Source organism: the organism of the source record quoted next, unplaced genomic scaffold (genome assembly GCF_019419815.1).
Source record: "Pyrus x bretschneideri cultivar Hongxiangsu unplaced genomic scaffold, Pyrus_bretschneideri_v1 Contig62, whole genome shotgun sequence".
In the NCBI taxonomy this organism is placed as follows: Eukaryota; Viridiplantae; Streptophyta; class Magnoliopsida; order Rosales; family Rosaceae; genus Pyrus; species Pyrus x bretschneideri.
This window is the reverse complement of record NW_025999801.1, coordinates 1958388-1977769: the sequence shown is the minus strand read 5'-3', so window position 1 is coordinate 1977769 and position 19382 is coordinate 1958388. Positions and strand designations below refer to the sequence as shown.

At 36.8% G+C, this 19382-nt stretch overlaps 2 protein-coding genes across 6 annotated transcripts; one reads left to right on the top strand and one right to left on the bottom strand.

The window, feature by feature from the left end:
- Positions 1 to 716: 716 nt before the first annotated feature.
- On the bottom strand, positions 717 to 5996 carry LOC103946192 (mediator of RNA polymerase II transcription subunit 15a). 3 transcript variants are annotated; one of them, XM_048572647.1, is made up of 11 exons: positions 5734 to 5996; positions 5514 to 5645; positions 5235 to 5346; positions 5060 to 5156; positions 4240 to 4290; positions 4111 to 4172; positions 3482 to 3556; positions 2675 to 3198; positions 1880 to 1941; positions 1521 to 1595; positions 717 to 1246 (listed from the first exon to the last, which is right to left on the bottom strand). In XM_048572647.1, the coding sequence occupies exons 2-8, from the start codon at positions 5633 to 5635 to the stop codon at positions 3052 to 3054; spliced, it is 666 nt and encodes a 221-aa protein (XP_048428604.1). In that variant the 5' UTR covers positions 5636 to 5645; positions 5734 to 5996; the 3' UTR covers positions 717 to 1246; positions 1521 to 1595; positions 1880 to 1941; positions 2675 to 3051. The 3 variants fall into 3 exon arrangements, with proteins under 3 accessions (XP_048428604.1, XP_048428603.1, XP_048428602.1); XM_048572646.1 differs by having other exon boundaries at positions 5514 to 5640; XM_048572645.1 differs by lacking the exons at positions 3482 to 3556; positions 4111 to 4172; positions 4240 to 4290; ... (2 more) ...; positions 5514 to 5645; positions 5734 to 5996 and having other exon boundaries at positions 2675 to 3042.
- A 6867-nt stretch (positions 5997 to 12863) lies between these two features.
- Positions 12864 to 18589, top strand: LOC103946190 (KHG/KDPG aldolase-like). Of its 3 annotated transcripts, none has more exons than XM_048572785.1 (12): positions 12864 to 13302; positions 14026 to 14080; positions 14737 to 14772; positions 14866 to 14910; positions 15334 to 15417; positions 15943 to 16008; positions 16221 to 16259; positions 16691 to 16790; positions 17222 to 17372; positions 17739 to 17850; positions 18012 to 18085; positions 18217 to 18589. In XM_048572785.1, exons 1-10 carry the CDS (start codon positions 13109 to 13111, stop codon positions 17779 to 17781), a joined length of 813 nt encoding a protein of 270 aa, XP_048428742.1. In that variant the 5' UTR covers positions 12864 to 13108; the 3' UTR covers positions 17782 to 17850; positions 18012 to 18085; positions 18217 to 18589. The 3 variants fall into 3 exon arrangements, with proteins under 3 accessions (XP_048428742.1, XP_048428741.1, XP_048428740.1); XM_048572784.1 differs by having other exon boundaries at positions 18012 to 18111; positions 18226 to 18589; XM_048572783.1 differs by having other exon boundaries at positions 18012 to 18111.
- Positions 18590 to 19382: the final 793 nt, after the last annotated feature.

Here is a 19382-nt window from a genome sequence, read left to right as displayed (position 1 = left end):
ACCAATTCCAACGCCGTTTCATGGCTTCCACCCTAATTAGAGGATGATAACTGGATCCAAACCTTGTGTTTCCGTGTGCGTGGGCCAAAAGACAACGACTATCGTGGCAACTATGATTATCATGGCAGTTACATTGTTTCACAGTGATAATTCTACACGAAACAAAGTAAGTGGAAAGGGAGAGGGAAGAGACTGAGAATGATTTCAAGATAATTGCTTCCGACTCCAAAGCCAAAGCGGAGCCAGTAGCAGAGAATTTTTCTTTGGTTTTTGCTCTAGACGGCTGGGGATTTTTCTCTTAGGCTATGTTTAGACGAGAGTTCTCTGAGTTTCAAGGGATCTAGCTTGAGTGTTGAATGATTGAATCCCTTCAAATTACACATCTCAAACCTTTGACATGTTTGTAATGAGAAATGCTAGCAACCTTTTCACTTATCTTCTCATTTCAACCTTCTCACTTCTTTTCATGCCGCTTGTACTATACTAGCACTCAAAATTAAAATTTTAATTACATAAAAATCTCATTATTTTTCTTCGTTTGTTAGTAAATTCACAAGAACGCTTTATTTGCAATGGTAAATTCACAATAACTCTTTTTCCTATGTCTAATTTATCCAACTGTTTTCACACTCGCTTTCTCCTTCTGCACTCCTCAGCTTGTTTTGTTCCTTGATTTTCCTTTCATCATATTCAATCTTAACGCAAGAAGAGAAATATGAGAGTTCAAAAATCACTTTTTCACTATCTAAAGATGCATGTGTTACATCATTGTCTACAAGAAATTTGCTTCTAACCAGAGACTGCTTATCCTTAGAAGGGGAACACTAGATAGGGCAGTAAATGTACTATATATTAACAAGAGATTATACTAAGCTCGATAGGCCACTTCTTGATGGCGAATATGATGGGGCAACATTTGTCTTCTCTACAGGTGTAGTAGCAAATTCATACCGCGGCACATAGCTCAGTAACCCTCGCCTTCTATTTGCTCTAGTTTTACTTCTGCGGCAAGGCGTTGAGAGTATGGCTGCTGGGTGGAGTGCAAATCAGACGAGGGGATCTGCTTCCTAGGTCTTTTTGCATCAATGACGTTTAGTATCTGCTTCTCATATAAGCCCCATTTGTCTTTCAAACCAGGTGTAATGTAATTTTTGGAAATCTGTAGGGTTGATATGAGGCGCTCGATCATTGTCTTGAACATTTTTAGCTTATCACTCCGTTCTGAATATTCTGGAAGAGAAACGAGCTGCCAAACAGAGAGAACAGACACGAGTAAGCAAAAGAACAGCAATATAAGAAGTAACAAGACTTTCTAGCAAATAATGTTTTCAGCATTGATGGTGTGGTGACAATGCCATATACAGTCTAAATGGGGACGATAATTAAAAAGGAGATCCAACCGAAGGGATCTATCACAGATTCACAAAGCATTGCCATGATAGCCTTGAATGGAAAGCTACTAATTAATGGTAAAAGTAGAGAAACAAATGATGAGGAAAAACGATAAAGTAATTGCATACCAGCTGAAGTTTACTAATAATTTTCTGATGAATTTCAGTTAGCTCGGGCAAGTACATTTCCTTCATGACTTTGATCTGCATATCAAATTTAGCAAGTTAAAGATGATTAGAAACATTGTTGCAGCTGCATGCTTGGTGACAGCATAATAATATCACAACATTTTTGGGTTTCTTAGTCGCTCACTCATGCATCAATCTAAGTTTTTCTGTTTAATGCATCAACAAAAGTGCCCGGAGAAGCGAGCTTTAGTTAAATTCCCAGCCGATGATAGGCAACTTAATAAGACTAGAATGAAAATCACTATTCAAGGCAATTTTGCATCAGTATAGTTGTATGGACAACAAGCGAAACATCTTACTTTCTGAAAGACCTCCTCTTGCCAATCACCCACAGTTGCATTCCCAGTCTGGACCCTGCAATCTAGAGATGTCCATATAAATTGCAGAAATATACGTCAATGTGTGCACACAAGATTGTACAAAAACTTGATAATGAGCATTAGTCTGGGAGAAAAAGTATGGAAAACTGTCATGCCGGAATTTAAAAATGTACTTTTGTAAATAAAAGATATGAGCAGTATGCAGACAAACTAGAAACTGCACAGGCCAAAGCAGAACAGGACTAAAAATTCACTAGATTGTCAATGTTATGGTCATGGGAAACTACATTAGTAAACGACCACCAAACGCTTGATCAAAACGGCCTAATAATAAGCCTCCTTTAGGAATGCTTTATCTATAAAACAACCATATTTCACGCTATCAAAAGGAATGAAAGATATTCGGTTCACCAAGCCAAATTCAGGTCAATGTTGTTTAATATCAGAAGTCCAATTATGAGAAGATAACATTCAAACTTTGATTATTTTCCAGACGGTTTACAGCCATATGTACATGAGGCAGGCATAAGAAATAAAGTAGCCTGTTCAACTGACACAACCAGATAAATTCATATAACAATGACAACGTTAACCATAATGTAATATGATAAAACAGGCCCAAATTGAAAAGTAATATATAAGCAAAATAAAATTACAAAACGCTCATACATGATAATCTGAATAACGTGAAAGCAGATGCATAAAAAGGACAACACAAGAGCTGCATAACTGTAAAAAGGTAAAAAATTAGAAAGAAAAAGAACAAATACATACTTGATGGCGTCTCAGGAAGGGCTCTTTGTGATTGATGCAGCTGCTTTTGTTGATCCATTGAATTTTGTTGTTCAAGTGTGGTTCTTGATACCTGACATGATGCTTCAAGACATTCTTCCCTATCTCGTTTTATGCCCACGGTCAACATGTTCTTCTGTGCCATTGAAACCCCAGCTACAGAAGACACAGAATTTTGCTGCAACCTAGTCATGTTGTTCTGCAGCAATGGGTTCATTTGATTTTCAAGATGGACTTGAGTAGTGTGAAATTGTGACGGCTGCATTTTGTGTATTTGAGGTGAGAAGAGCTGCCCTTGCTTCAGAGATAAAACTGGCTTCCTTGGTCTGTTTGTATTAATAAAGTTTATAATCTGCTTCTCATAAGCACAACTTGTCCTTCAAACTAGGTGAAATGCTACTTTTGGAAACCTGCAAGACTAATATAACACGCTCTAACATCGTCTTGAACATTTTTAGCTTCTCAAGCTCCTCTGATTTTGGTTGCATTGAAAGACAATATTCGTGCTGGTATGATAACAAGACTTTTAGAAAATAATGCAATGCGATATAAGAAAGAATACAAGACATAAGTAAGCAAAAGAAAAGCAATATAAGAAGTAATAAGGCATTTTTGGTATGCTAAAAAATTTCATGTAGCCATTCCACACTGCAGCAACAGTTAAAAAGGAGAGCAGTCATTACAAGGGATCTACCATAAACCACCACGACGATAACCTTGAAGGGAAAGACTATTTAAGGGTAAAACTATAAAAGTAAAGCAACAAATTATGAGGGAGTGATTACATACCTGCTGAATTTTATTAGCAATCTTCTGATACATTTCACTCAGTTCGGGTAAGTACATCTCCTTCATGTCTTTGATCTTCAAATCAGATACAGCAAGCCAATATGATTAAACAGATACATGTTTCCAAACACCATAGCAGCTCTAAGATTCTTTGTTTCTTACTAGCTCATCATTTACCGCATCTATTAAAGCTTTTACTTGATTTTAAAAAAAAAAAAAAAACAAACCCAATATCAAGAGCTTGTGCATGCCACCATGCGTCCAGAAAGCATGAATTCACGTATAACTTATGTAACACAGTTAAGCTTCACGTGATGATCGGTAGCCAGGGCTTTCAAACTTATTTTCAATTACTAATAAAGTTCATAGTAAATTCCTAGTTTACTACCAATTGCCTGTTCTTTGGGCAATATAGAATATACCAATGCGAACTTATGAAAATAATAGAATTCTTTCATCTTATCAGCATTCCTGATAAAGCGGGATGAATCCTGAAAAGGCTGTTTCTAGTTTCCCTTTTACTCCTTCATCATGTATGAACACCAGTATATAATCCCCACCCGAGAGGAAGGCCAAAATAGCATCTTCTACATATACTAGCCATTTAGGGGCATGTCAAAGCAGCTTACCTTTTGATAGACCTCCTCTTGCCAAATAGCCTCATTGGCATGTCTTGTCAGTGCTGGGGAATCTAGAATCGGTACAAAGTTATACAAAAATATTGTAAGTCATTTGAAAAAATTTCAGAACAGCTTTACCTTCAGAACATTGGTCAAGAAAAATGCGAACCAAATGTATCAATAATGATCCTGCAAAAACATGCAATGTAATGTTTTAAAGGACCGATCTAACTCACATAAAAATTTTGAGCGCACATTGGGTGCCCAAGTGCTTAAGAAACCAGGATCATGCATGGACATTTCAGATAAGATTTTTCTCCTAGTTTCTTTAGATTTAGCGTACGTTTGGGTGAGGGACTTCCAAATTCCACGGAATTTAGGCAAAGTGAAGAAGTTATAGGTCACAAAAAGTTTAGACATGAGGAATTAGTAATGCACCACATAAGCATTACAAAATCATGTGAGAGGGATTTGCAAATGACTACTTGAAAAGAGTTATTTATAAATCTCTCTTACATACATTCGTAATCCTCATGCGGTACATTTCTAATACCTGCTATCTACCTGTCTGTGATCCATATTTCTTATTCACTTTGTCTAAATCTCTTGGAATTTGAAAATCCGTCACCCAAACATACCATAATTAATTGATGATAAAGAGTTTCAGAGGAAAAGAACTATGAAGAAAGTTGAGCAGCAAGAGAGGAACCTACGATTTAAAGAAAAGACAGAGTGTTTCTGTAAGTTGTGCACTTATGTTACCTTCGTCGTAACAACATGAATGTTTAATTATAGTTCTAATGATTCAATCGCTACGGTTAATATGTGTTCAATCTCAAAGCTGAAAATGTGTATCAAAAATGTGTCTTTCGACCTTAACCCATTATATACAAAGATAACAGTACCTCCATGTCAAAAAGCATGCAAGCAGGAAGACAAAGGGGGTGGTTTCGATTACCAGAAGAGTTAGCTTGAAAAGAAGTGTCCAATATTGTGTTCGGAGACTTGGCCTCCACAGTAAACATCTTTGTAGAAATCTTCTGTAGGTAATCCCACTGAAAAATGAAATCCATGATAAGTAGGACCCCGAGATTTATATCATGATGAAGTAACCCGGAGATTTACACAAGTACCTGGCTTGTGGCAGAAGTATAAACATTTTCCTCAAAGACTGCAGCAATTTTCATGAGTTCTGGTAATTCCTCTTGGCCAGATGAGGAAAGATGCGTCTTCAATGTATCGAATCTTTACATGCAACAGATTCGAATTAAAGTACAGTTGTATGAACGTATATTCACGTTCACGGAATTCATGTAAGTAAACGAACATTACTTAGTAGAATATTATCTATCGAATTACAATCTCAACTCCATAAACAAACAAACCAAAAAAAAAAAAAAAAAACAACTTACATCTTGATGGCAATTTCTTGTCGTGAACACGGCAGAGATTGACTCCTCCAATCGCCCTGGCCTGCTCTGAATCCATCACCTTGAGGAGGCCGAGGCTGCGGCGTCCCGTTATCTGAATCCATCAGCTCTGTTCTAAGCAGCAACCGTAAAATACATACCTTCAGACAAAATTATAAAAGTTTTGAATTGCAAAAACAGATGTTGAAATTTAAAATCAAACCTGGAAACTTGTAGAAACTGGGTTTGAGTGAGTTGCGTGCGTATCAAGCAATGAATCAAATGTGGACGGGGTGAGGCGATTGATCGTCTTGAGATCAGGTAAACGGAGACTTGTTTTGTTTTGCAGGAGGAGGAAAGTTTCCTTCCTTTATCCAAGAAATTGAAGGGAAGGTTCGAAGGTTTCCCTCTCCTCGTTTAGTGCCAACAGCTTTTTTTTTTTATTTTTTATTTTTTAATAGGTTGCTTTCCAAATTCAAATTTAATTTTTTTTAAATATATTATTTTAAAATACATTGAATTCAATGGTTAAGATTAAATATAATCAAATCTAACGGTAAAAAAAAATCTAACGGCTCAAATTTAAATCCAACGGCTAAAATAATTTAAAAAAATTATTTAACTCAAAATTCACCAAAAAACTCTATAAATACTTATGTATTTGTTCAAACATCCACACAAAACTCAATTTTCTCCTACAATTCTTCCAATTTATCTTTCTACCATTTCCAAATTGTTCAATATGGCAAAAGAGCATATTAGAGGTTGTAATTGGACCTGTAAGGAAGATGTTACTTTATATTTGGCATGAGTTTATGTTAGCGAAGATGGTGTAGTTGGCACAAATCAAAATAAGAAAGTTTTGTGGGATAAAATCATTGCAAAGTTTCAAGAAAATTGCAATGGCGGCGGAACGGTTGGTGAATTGAAAGTTGAAGGCTTGCTTTGTGGAAATTTAGTGATTTTTCAATATTTATCGGAATTTAAATATTTTTAGATTAAAATGTTCATAAAATTAATTTACAATAGTCTATATATGTATTTTTTTTTAAATTAATTTAAGGAAAAAAAATAGCCTAAGTTTATTCTTTAATAATCCCGGGCTAAAATTTAAGACCAAAACGGTTGGAACAAAAAAATTATTTCTGGGCTAAAAATTTTGACTTTTAGCCCAACCATTAGAAATGGTCTAAAGAAAGAAGACTCCAATCCATGACTATTCACACAGAGAAAAAGCCGTACTTATTTTTTACACCAGTACCACTAAACGTAAGTGCATATTCAACCAAAAAAAAAAGTAAGTGCATATACTTCGAGAAAGACAACAAACTGAAAAAAATTGTTGGTGATACAGGCCTCAGTAAAATAACTTTCTCCAAGAAAACCAGTAGAAGCAAAACTTCGAGATAAGAAAAAAAAAAAAAAAAAAAACCGTAATACATGCTTGAAATTTAACAAAAACTAACATTTCCAATAGTCTTCCATGCCTTCAATGCCGTCGCAATAATAAGACCAAAACCACAACATCATCAAAGATGACTATGCAAGTGACATTTTATCATAGTGGTGAAAAGGTATTGAGTTTTTATATGACGGCGTAGGTTTAAATTTTGTTTGTGACTAATCTAATATCTAGTCTAACAAAATCTATCGTTTGATAAAAATAAAAATAAAAATAAAAACTCCAAAACAAATTAATAGACAAAAGAAATAAGAAATAAAATATTACAGTACTCGTGTGGAATTTTAATGTAAATTACACAAAACTAGCTCAACTATAGATCACACCACAATCTCATACCTCATCTTTTTAACAGTGCAATATCATACCTTGTCTTATGAATTCATTACAATGTCAAATATCTGTTAACTTTTCTGTTATTTTTTTTGTTAAATGCTGACGTGGCGGACAAGAAGCCCACTCCTTGCCTAATTGAATTAAAATAATTAAATATTAATAAACTAATAAATTTTTATCCAAACAAAATTTAAATGAATAAAAAAAACTCACCCTCTTCTCTTTCACCTCACTTCTCTTCTCCCAGAACCAAGAACGTGCTTTTACTCGAGCCACAAAGTGGAGCTCGACCAACTCTAAGCCTAGGACCTAGTCAAGCACGCCTGACTCTTGTAGAATGTGGTGGGCATTGTCGAATTTTCAGTCGAATGCACCTCTGATGTATGTAATGGCACAGTGAGACGAAGATGAAGGTCGGGTGGTCGAAGAAGAATCGTATGGAATGGATGGAGGGAGCGACATTGAGGTGCTGTGGTGTGAAATCCCATTCCTGGATTTCACTATTATAATTTATGTATTCATATTCGCGGGATTTTATATTATTTTTTGCGCAACTTTAATCTAATTTAGTTAATTTAGAATTTTAATTACTTAGTTATAAAGTTTGAAGTTAAAATAATCATTTAAAATCCGTAGACCTTTCGAGGTCACAATTAATGTTTTTAAATAGAGCTCAATCCTACGAACGCATAGGCGAAGGTCATTCGTGAATTGAAATTATAACAAAGAAGATACGAGCAACGGAAATTGAAGATAAATATTAATTTAGGAATTTCTCTAAATAAAAAAATTATTATTTTTATTTGGAAGAGGGACCAATCAGATTGAAGGGAAAGCCCATTTAATGGGAAGGTGGACCAATCAGAAATGGAGGAGGGGTGTGAACTAATGGGAGAGGAGAGAAAGGAAGGAAAGGAGAAAAGGGGAAAAGAAGGGAACCGGATCCACCTCCTCGACCCGTTTCCTGAGTGACCCGACCCGACTGCAACCATAGATTCTGATGCTAACATCGGCGTTTCTCCTGTGATTCATAGTGAAAAAACACCTGGGGACAACTCCATAGCCTTCCCTCTTCCATTTTAATAAAAAATCTAATACAAATTGGTCTCATTTCCTGAGAATCGAAGCCGAGGGCTTCGTAGGGTGCACTGCGGCGATCCGCCGTTTCTGAAAGGTATTTCGATGATTACCACCACCAAAATGCTTCCCTTGAACCCATGAGCAAACCCTAAACAAGTATGGGCATGGCGGAGTTGCAGATTTGACGAATCGAAGCTCACCATTTCTAGGGTTTTTGCCGAATTAAGGCGTTTTCAAGCTACTTCACATATGATTTTCATCATTTCTGTGACAATGCTCTAACGGTCGTCGATTGTTATAATTATTCCTGCTTGGTATATCCGTGATAGGGGACCATATGTATTTCAAGGGTGACCATGCTTGGTATATCCGCGATGGGTGATCATTGCCTGCACGATTAAATTATGCCTATGTTTCTACTTGGTATATCTGTAATGGGGGACCATACCCATTTTAGGAGTGATGAGGATTAGTTGTACTTGGTACATTTCGATAAACGACCATATTGTAGTTAAATTTTGTTAAGTGGTCCTGGAATCCCTACTCTTGCTCATTTCCATAAGGTTAGTCCGGCTGACATGCCCCAACCCTGATGTCTTAGGGACATCGAGATGGTCACGTGTTGGCCGACACCCGAAGGGTGATGAAGCCAATTAAATTACACAAATTCTAAGAAATAAACTAAAACATGCAATAAGGGCTAATTACACAAAATAAAAGTTCAACTACAAGTATTAAAATTAGGAAAATACATGACATGTCCAGAGCATAAGTCTATTACAGAGTACAAGCATAAATTAAGATAGAGAAGTGCTATTATAATATGTTGAAGCAGAGAGAATATAGCACAAAATCACTGGTAGGGAAATGCCTCGTAGCTCAGATTATATTCCTCGTTCATAGGTACTGAAGGGGCGCAAAACAAACATGAGTGGACCAAGTTGATATATATAACAAAACAGTTATTAACGTACTAACCCCAAGTTTTATGAAACACATATATAATGATAAACATAGGTTTTCCGAAACCTAGCATGTCGTGCAATGTCTCAAATCATAACTTGTATATATAATAATCACTAGTGAATGTCCGATAACACCCCAGGCCCCATGCCGGCTCCTCGTCTCTGAGCAAACAGTCAGAGGAAAATACACTTCAGGCCCCATGCCGACTCCCTGTCCATGTGCTAAATAGCCAGAGGTAACACACTTCAGGCCCTATGCCAACACCAAACCGTCGCCCGGACGGATAGGCTTTATTCCTACGTCCCGTAGTGGAAAGGACCACTAGGTAAGTACAAAACCAGTGAACATACATATATTGAAAAGCAACTTCATAGTATAAATTCATCCATCATCTATACTATAAAGAGGTGTTCTAAACATATTCTAAATATCATATCATCATCCATCGGATATTCTATAAGAACACGGGTTATAGGAAAAATAGTAATAATTCAAACCAGCCTCAGTAAGCATGTTATCTCATAAAACGTTTCATAAAACATAGTCATCAAATCATGCTTTTCATGTATGCATTTCTACTATCAAAATATTCATTTTTAGAAAGGGTCCACTCACCGTACACCGTTGGTGCAAAGCCGAACCAAAAAGGAATAACGGAATCACTGCTATTACTTGCACTTATTCACACAAAGGATACCTTCAATCAAACTCTACTCAAATGATTGAATTTGGGAAAACGGACTTAAAAAACGGGTCCAGAATGTCGAAATTAGCCTAGAAGAAGTTCCGCAAGAAAACCCAAAAAGTCAACCCGAAGGTCAAAGTCAACAGTCAAGTTAACATTGACCGTTGACAGATCAAAGTCAATGTTGACGGGTCAAAGTCAAGGTCAACGTTGACCGTTGATCGAGTCAACGCTGACCATTGACCGAGTCAACGGCCAAAGTCAGCGGGTCATGAGTCAACTCGTCATAGTCAACCCGGGTCAACCCAGTTTAGGGTTTGGGTATTGGAAATGGGTTAGTAACTCTCTGGGCTCGGCCCAGACCCACACGACCCGAGGGCCTAATTAGAAAGGGTTTTGGGTTTACTAATATGGCCCTAAGGCCTTTGGGTTTTAAGGTTTTTAAAATAAAAAACAAAAAGGAAATGGGTTAAGGTTTTGGGCTGAAACAAAACGGGCTTAAGGCCGGTGGGTTTTGGAAACGGCCTGAAGGGCCTGGTGCGAACCGGAGGAGAACGCCGAAGCTTCTACAGCTCTGGTCAACTGCAAACGTGTACTCTAGACCCCGATCTAGGTACCAAAAGGAAGCACAAGGTGAGATGAGTGTTTTTATACCTTTAGTTCGCCGTGAAACGGCCGGTGGTGGTCGGAAATCCCCTCGACAACCACAGGCTCACCAGAGATGGGTGTGCCTTCACCCGAGCCAATCTTTCTCTAAAACCTTGGAAATAACGAGATACAACTTAGTAAATCCCATCCAGACAACAATCTAATACGGATAGAGAGAGAATTTAGGCTTACCCAACTGGAAAATAAAGGAAACTTGCAGGAGAGTTCTCGGGTTCCTTTGTCCTCACTGCAACGAGAGAAAGGGAGAGAAAGATAAGGTTTTGATCGCGATGATGGTGATGATTTCCTCGAGTAGGTGCAGCTATGGGTGTGTGCGTGGTCACATTGTAAGAGAGAAAAGAGAGTTTTCGAGAAAGAGAGAAGAAAGAGTGCAAAGACAGAAAGAGAAGAAGTCACGGGTAGGGGACAGAAAGAGAAAAGAGAGGTGAGTTGGGGTGCTGCCACGTGGCAGTTTGAGGATGACAACAAATCTCTTTTCCAGATCCTAATTAGGTGAAGGAATAAGGACTAAATTGAAAATTCTATAAATTTTTTGGGGAGACTTATAGAATTACTTTTATAAGCGGGGGCGGGTGTAACACCAGCCCTAGATTCGGGTGAATAGGAATTGCTCACAGTAGACATTGTGTTTATAAATTAGATTTATCATGTTATTACTTGGAATCCAGGTAGGGAATTATGTAGAATTCCTTTATTAAATTTTGTGAATTGATATGTGATCTTATTGATTGATTAGCGTAGTTAAATGTTAATATCATGCATCTTTGATTCTTGGGATTGATTAATTGGAGTGATTGTGGAATGATGTTGGATATGACTTTTATTACTATTATTAGATTCGTTGACCAATGTGGCTAAAGAATAATATTGTGCTTCGTTGGTTGTTTTTTTTGAGATGTTGCATGCTATAAATTGCGGTATTATGTTGAAACATAGTGATTTATATGATGGATGAAATTGAAATCTTGATTGCCATTTGGGTTTGTTATGTAGCCCACTATCTAGTAATTCATGCTTGTCAAGTCCCAATAATTGATTGAGGAATACTATGCCTTCCTGTTAAAACGCACTAGGATAAATGTCTGAGTTTAGTGAATGTTGAACTACGAATGGCTTAATTACTTCTTAGGGTATGTAGGCAATCTAACCCTAAGGTTAGATGCAACCATGAAATAAAAGAAAATGAATGTGTGGTTAAATCATTGGTTGTGCTTTGGTTTTGTCTTAGAGGCGATACATGATAGATAAACAAGAATGTAGTGACGTCACGTGTCGATTTTGGTCATATGTCAGGATGAGGGTGTGACACGCGGGGACGAGAGACAAACATGAGGGTCAGGAGGTCAAAGGAGAATCGTACGAAATGGGTGGAGAGGGCGACGTTGAGGTGCAGTGGAGGGGGGAGGGTGATGAAGGACGGTAGAATCGGCCAGTTAAGCCATTGATGGCGAGATTTGGAGATTAAAGAGGGTGAATCAATTACCTGCAAAAAAAAAAAAAATTATGGGTTTTTTTTTTTGTTTTTGGGAAAAGAGGAGAAGAATGGGGGAGTGGGATGAGTGGTCGGGGAGGGTGGGGGAATGTTGGCGTGGGTAGGATCTGTGTTTTTGGTTGTGAAGGAATGAGAGAGATGGAGGGGGGATGGAAGGATTTTGGGGGGGGGGGGGGGTGTGTTTGTGAAGGTGATTTAATTAATATTAATTAATTTTTTAATTTGAATAGGTGAGGTTGTGAGTTCCGCACTTACCATTTCATCATTTAAATGTCAAATTTAACAGAAAATTTAATAGAAGTCTGACATTGCAATAAATTCATAAGATGATGTATGACATTGCAATATTTAAAAGATGAGATTGTTGTGGATTCATAATTAAGATAGTTTTGTATAATTTATCCTATAAAAAAAATTCAAAAGTAAAAAAAATAAATTTGTTAATTAACGGAATATAAAATTATAAAAATAAATAAATGTGTTAATCTTTGTTAATTAATGAAACTTTTTTTGTCAACCAAAAGAGGGTGAAAATACTACTTAGTCTTTTATCACACAAAAAAAATGATGGGCAATAATGTAATTTTACAGGTTCAAATTTTACTGTTTTTTATTGAAGCATCATCTACGGCTGATGTTAAAATACCTCTAATATTAAAAATTTTAAAAAGAAAAAAAAAACCTCCCACTAATCCCCCACGTTCTCACTCTCTCCCTCTCTCCTTCTCATTTTCTAAACAAATGTGTTCATACATATAAAGTGTGTAGGCAAATGCTAGTTTCTCTTTAAATAAACATTCATTAATCATGTTACCACCAGGGAACACAAGTATTATCTTTTACTAATTAATACGTCCCGCCCAAAGTTATCTACTCGTGTTTTTTCACAGTTGAAGGGAGCAGTGGATATGGCGAGCACGAGTGCGAGTGTAAACATCATACGGCCTTTGTTTTCTCCTGGCCTTCAAATCCCCACCTACCACCCTCAGTGGCGGCGACCCCACCGCCTCGGCCTTCGTTGCTCGTCTCGTGCAATTTCTATTGACAAAACCTTGGCGGAGATTGAGAATTCTGGTGTCATCGCCTGCCTTCGCGCCAACAGGTGACTCACTCTCCTCATAAACAAGATAATAACGTTCAAAATATCTCTACAACTAGTTTCAAATTACGGCATAAACTCCAAACAAGTAAGATTTTCCATAAAGATCGAAATAACGAAGGCTTCTGTTACGGTTTTGACGGGATATTCTCCCTAGTTTCCCCAGAGAAGTTAATAATTTCGATCACAGCGCAGCCTGTGTTGCTATGTAGTTTTATGCATGCTCAATTGGGTCTCATATGGGATTTTTAAAAGTCAAGAGTGATTTAGAAATACCATTTTCCGGAATTTCAAACACTAGCAAATCTAATCGGATTATAAATTTTCGGCAATCCAAACAGGCAACCTTCCTCCGAAACTGCAGCATATGACTTCTTTGCACTCGAAAGACTAAGAAACAAATGGGGGCGGCTCTTTTTAATGTGTATTATATAGTAGCAAGAGTCAAATATTTGTGAGGTTTAGGGGTGCGCAGCTGACGTTTTAGCTTGTGATTCGCTTGTTTTTGAGTTTCTGTTATGCTTCTTGCGCACAGAAACCTGCTACTAGATTTACTATGCAACCTTTCCTGCTTGTTCTGCATTGTGTTTGAATGATATTTCTTATTTATCTGAAAGGATAATTGTATTCGATTTGACTTCTTTTGGTTTACTTTTTCTCTAGTCGAAAAGGAGTGAATTTTATAGCAGGTTTTCGAACTTACTCTTTGTTTTTCGCCTTCTGTAGTGCAGAACTGGCAATTGAAGCTGCTAGTGCTGCATTTCGTGGTGGCATTTCAGTTGTGAGTTCTCTATTCGTAACTTTTCTATTTTTGCCTTAAATTTCATAGATGAAGTTGAAATTGGTTTCCGTCCAAGATCTCCTCCTAAATATGTTGGGGAAAAGCTCAAGCTTTAATGAAACATTAAAATTCAAAAATAGCTGACTTAATGTTTTAGTCTATGAGTTAGAGTTATAATATTCTCATTTGTGTAGTAATCGAATCAGTTGCATCAGTTTCGAATGTCTGAAAGATATTACTAGCTCACAGTGGAATATCTGCATGTACTTGTATCAGGTAGTTAAAGCTCCCTGGTTGTGGGTATTTTAAATTCTTTACAATCCTTCAAGTACCTTGCATTTAGGGAACTATTGCCAACTTCATATGGTAATAACAATAGTTTTCTTATTCTGCATAAATATGCTTGTTGTTAGATAATGGTTGTTTTCTTATGCTAGGGAGACAAAGCATTTTCTATCAACCCCCTCTTCTCTTTCTTTTGCTAACATGACAGTAAGCATGACATTTACTGAAAAAGCACCAAGGGAGCGCAACCCCCTTGTACAAGAAATGTCTGCTGCATGTTTGCATTGTTTATAAGACTAAAGTATAGTTATTTTTTTTTATATAACCACCAATGATGGGTTGCTGATAGTTTATTATCTTTTCATATGCAGCTGGAGATTGTGATGTCGACCCCAGGTGTCTTTGAGGTTGTTTAAAGTTTTGAACTTTCTTTTTTCCTTATTAAAATGGTCACTTAGCTCTGGTGCTCATGCCTTCTTTTTTTCACCCTTCCTGCACAGGTTCTACAGCAGCTAGTACTTGACCATCCTACAAGATTCCTGGGGGTAATCATCTTCTTCCTTCTCGATATGTTGACATTTCATTTTCAATTTCTTTTGCGCTCTAGGTCATGGTGTTTGACACAATAAATCACCAAAACTTTAAAAACAAAATTACGCACTTATTCCCTCATCTGCATTATCGAACACAAATATTGGTTCATGTGGGTGAGTCTGAGTCATACATTATCCTTTTCTTGGATGTTATCTGAAATGTGACTTGTGTAGCATATATGTTCTAGATGGGAAATTTGGATTTTAACCTTGATAGCTTCTCTTTCTAAATTCCAGTCACGTCTTCTGATAAGCATTCGAAATGCAAATTCTGTATGTTTCTAGAAATGACAAGATCAAATTGTATCCCATAATAGAAACTGTAATTGGAACCATCATAAATTAGTTTCTCTGAAGTCGCCAAGGGGCCTGCAGGTCGGAACTGTACTAAATGTTGACGATGCCAAAAGGGCAATGCTAGCAGGAGCCAACTTTCTTATGAGTCCTGCTATGGTGAAGGTAAGCATTTAGAAGTTTCTGTATGCTTTTTCTTTACTTAATACTGAACTTCATAGGTATTAACCACAAAGTGTATCTCTCAACTTCCCTTATCTTCATCTAATCTAACTTTTAATTTGGAATGAGGGTAACCGGACCCATAACAATGAAGAACCTTTTATCTTCACATTAGAGCTTATCTACTAAGTTCTTGGAGATAAATGCTCCACATTGGATTCTTAACAAGCCTTGCAAGGGCTTATAGGACGTTGTCTCATAGATGTACATAGGAGTAACTTATTGTTGTGCGAGACTACCAACTTATCTTTGTAGACATGTCCATTCCTTTTGGCATAGCATACATATACTGATATACTTGGCCAAGAAAAGCCTCCTTCACTTTTCTCTGTTCTTCTCCAATCACTCTGCTTTCCTTACCATCGTATAACTTGTAACTATTTCCATTTATTATCAGTTATATTCCATGTTCATGTCTTCAAATATCTATCTCATATTACTTTTAATAACTCAAAAAATTTGCATCAGGATATTGTGGATGATTTACGGTATAGTGAAGTTTTATACATACCTGGTGTTATGACCCCAACAGAGGTAAAGCCATTTCTTATACTTAAAACTGTAACTCGCTTCAATCTCTGAAGCTTCATGGATTTACAGTTGAACCTGTTTGACCTATTTTAATTTTTAAAATCTTTACTCTTGTAATTATACCGGAAAATCTAAATGCATTTTACATATCATGGTATTGTGATGGACATTGCAAAGACTGATCAACTTTTCCTTAACCAATTTGCTAATTGCAGATATTGTCTGCATATAACACTGGTGCCAAGATTGTCAAGGTAATTCTTTGCATTCATCTTTCTCACATGGAAGTTGCTTCACGACAGACATCTTTATCATAGACTATCGGTTTGGAGTCAAACAAAAACTAGGAATATGAGAACCAAATATTAGTGAATAATCATTATAAAACACGGTATAAAGACTCAGCGAAAAAGATGTCCACCAACATTCTGGTACAACTTTAATAAAAAAAACAAAACCAAGTTAAACATCCGAGGTCATAAGTTAATTATAAGCATCTTTTAGTAGCTTCACTGAGCTTAGTGAACAAAATGTTTCTTTTCAGTTGAAAAATGAATTGTAGAGTGTAGTGAACTTTTCATGGCTAATTGTGTATTGCACTGCCCCATAAAGTTCAATTTCTTATGCATGCTTGTTCAGCTCTGTATAAGACTTGTGGAATCAACTGTCTTATATTGGTGAGCAGGTATATCCTGTTTCTGCATTAGGTGGCACACAATATATATCAGCCATTAAAAAGCCTTTTCCTCACATCTCAATGGTTGCTTCTCAAGGCATAAAGATAGGTTGGTAATTTGACTCTCCTGTTTCTTTTAAAGCTTCAGTGCAGCCATCACGTCCTGTTAATACTCGGAAAATCTTTAGCTTATGTCATATGAAAGAAACATAAGGTCCTAGCAGCTATTTGATCAATGCAAATTCAGTAGTTCCAGCACTCTGGCTGGTAGCTTTTTTCTTTTATGTGAAAAGCATACGTTAGGAGGTGACAAGAAGGTCTTTCATCATGTTAGCTGTTTTTTGGGTATACGTTAGTTAAAACTTATAACTTAAAGAGATCGAAATCTTTCAGGATTATATTTAGCTAAATTTAGTTCCAGTTATGAAATTATTACTCATATTTCAGGTGTTGTTCAACATCCTCCGGAAGTAAATGATTGGATTTGAGCAAGGACACCTGACTTATTATTCTGATACTTTGTTCTTCTGCTTGATACAGATGTAGTTGGGGAGTATATTGCTGAAGGAGCATCATCAGTTGTTTTATCAGATGCCATATTTGATAAAGAGGCCATGGATCAAACAAATTTCAACAGAATATATCAACTTGCGAAGGCCGCAGCTTTGCATGGAAAAGAAGCTGTAGACCGGTTAGATTCTGTACTCTGTTTCATAGTCATTATGTCAAGCCTTTAACAAATCAGTAATCCTTCTCATTTTAATCCTGTTATATGTATTTGACATCTGAGTGGTCCTCTTTTTCAACTTATCAAAATCCCTAGTTATCTGATCTAACTTTCCTACCAGATCACAGAGCTTCATTTTGCTTATGCTTTTATCCCTTATTCTCATGTTACATCGATCTTTAGATTATAGTCCAACATTTAATTGAATATAAAGGAAAGAATTAAAAGGTCGGACATCTATACAGGAGTCAGCAGTATACAACAAATGATCTAGATATCTCCGGATTTCACTATTTTTATTGGCCTCCAACTGCTTGTATTGTCACGCAGGAAGAAAAAGCTCATGCTGAAGCGTTCGCAGTTGGTGTTCTAAACAGCTTATTCCACAACAAACGAAGCGTGAAAAATGTTTTGACTGTGCTGCACATGTACTAGCATACTGGTAAAGTCAGCATGTACTTTCCGGTTCCATAGTAATCATGTATTTGAAGTATTTCGCTCACTACCTTGGAAGTTTAAGCATCATGAACCTTTGCATGCATTCATTAGTACTGACATTATAACTGTTAATCCAATATTCTCTTGCACTTGATTCTCCCTTAGTCTGCCGGGAAACTGAAAAGAGTTGAGATCAAAGGCAGGCATGTTCCATTTGTATAGCTTAGAGGAAGAAGAAAGTGAGCCCCGTGCAATCCCTTATTCGGTCAGTTCTTTTTATTCTTAACGAGGAAAATAAAATTGCAGTGAATCTATTTGCTCTTTTGTAATTGATATCAGTTAATATTGTTGCATTGCTCCTCTTTGGCAGGATGAACAGTTTGTTGTTGAAATGCTTTAAAGTTTAAAGTTTCAAACCCGGACTGAGAAACCAGTACTTGGCCACCTCAGAATCATTTGACAAGGAAGAAAATCGAAAGTAAGTTTGTTTCGACGGTCTAGTAATTTACGAGTCTTAGTGCATTCGAGGCAGGCTTAGAATCGCATGGTATCACCAGTACACAAAATGAGGTATAGGAGTATGGTTCTTAGTTCTATAAAAGAGAATTTTGTTGTTCCAGAAATTTGATTAAGGCCATTCTTAACTGTTTGATTAAAGTTTGACGAGGAAACTGCCGTAGACTGTACAGAAGTTGGTTCGAAGGATTTGTTAGTAATTTAAAAGAGAAGTGATTTTCACACGCTTTTTTTTATCCCTACTCAGTCATCGGCTTTGTCATCGGCTCCTTTTTCTTTTGGTGTGTTCATTCGGGATGGCTTTGACACCGGCTCCTTTTTCTTTTGGTGAGTTCATTCGGGGTGGTGTCAAAAGAGTTCACATTCGAAACACTAACATTTTGATCTTGAGAGATTCAAGATCTGTGGAGCGCTCCGCCAACTCCTCCCCACCAAATAGCCATTAATTTGCAGTTACACAAGTTTTTTCATACTTCATCTTTCCCCATTTTCATCAAATTTTTTCAGTATGCTATGCATCTTGCATTCTCATCTATTCATCTTGGGGAAGTAAATGGTCTTAACTTTTATGAACACCCAATTGCAAAAGGACTACTTAATAACTTTTTTGATAAACTCTTTCAAAAAGACATTTATGATAAGGGTGATCTCAACCCAACAAGACTTCCTTCTTTGCAAGGGTCAGAGAATGTCTATCATACGCAGTCTTATTTTTGTTCTGCAAAAAGACTATTTCCACGACTTGAACTCGTGATCTTTTAGCCACGAAGGAGCAACTTATGTGTTGTGCCAAAGCTTGTCCTCTCAAAAACATATAGGATGCAGAAGCCAATTCTTTAAAAATGTCCTACAACACAAGTTTATTGTGAAATTATTAATTTACGACCGTCTCAGGTTTATTAAATCTAATGAACTTACGAAAAATTTACCTACAACTTGAGTTTCTTAAATCTAATGAATCTAATTTGCATTGGTTTATTGAAATTTTTGGATCTACAACACATGCTGATTAAACATACC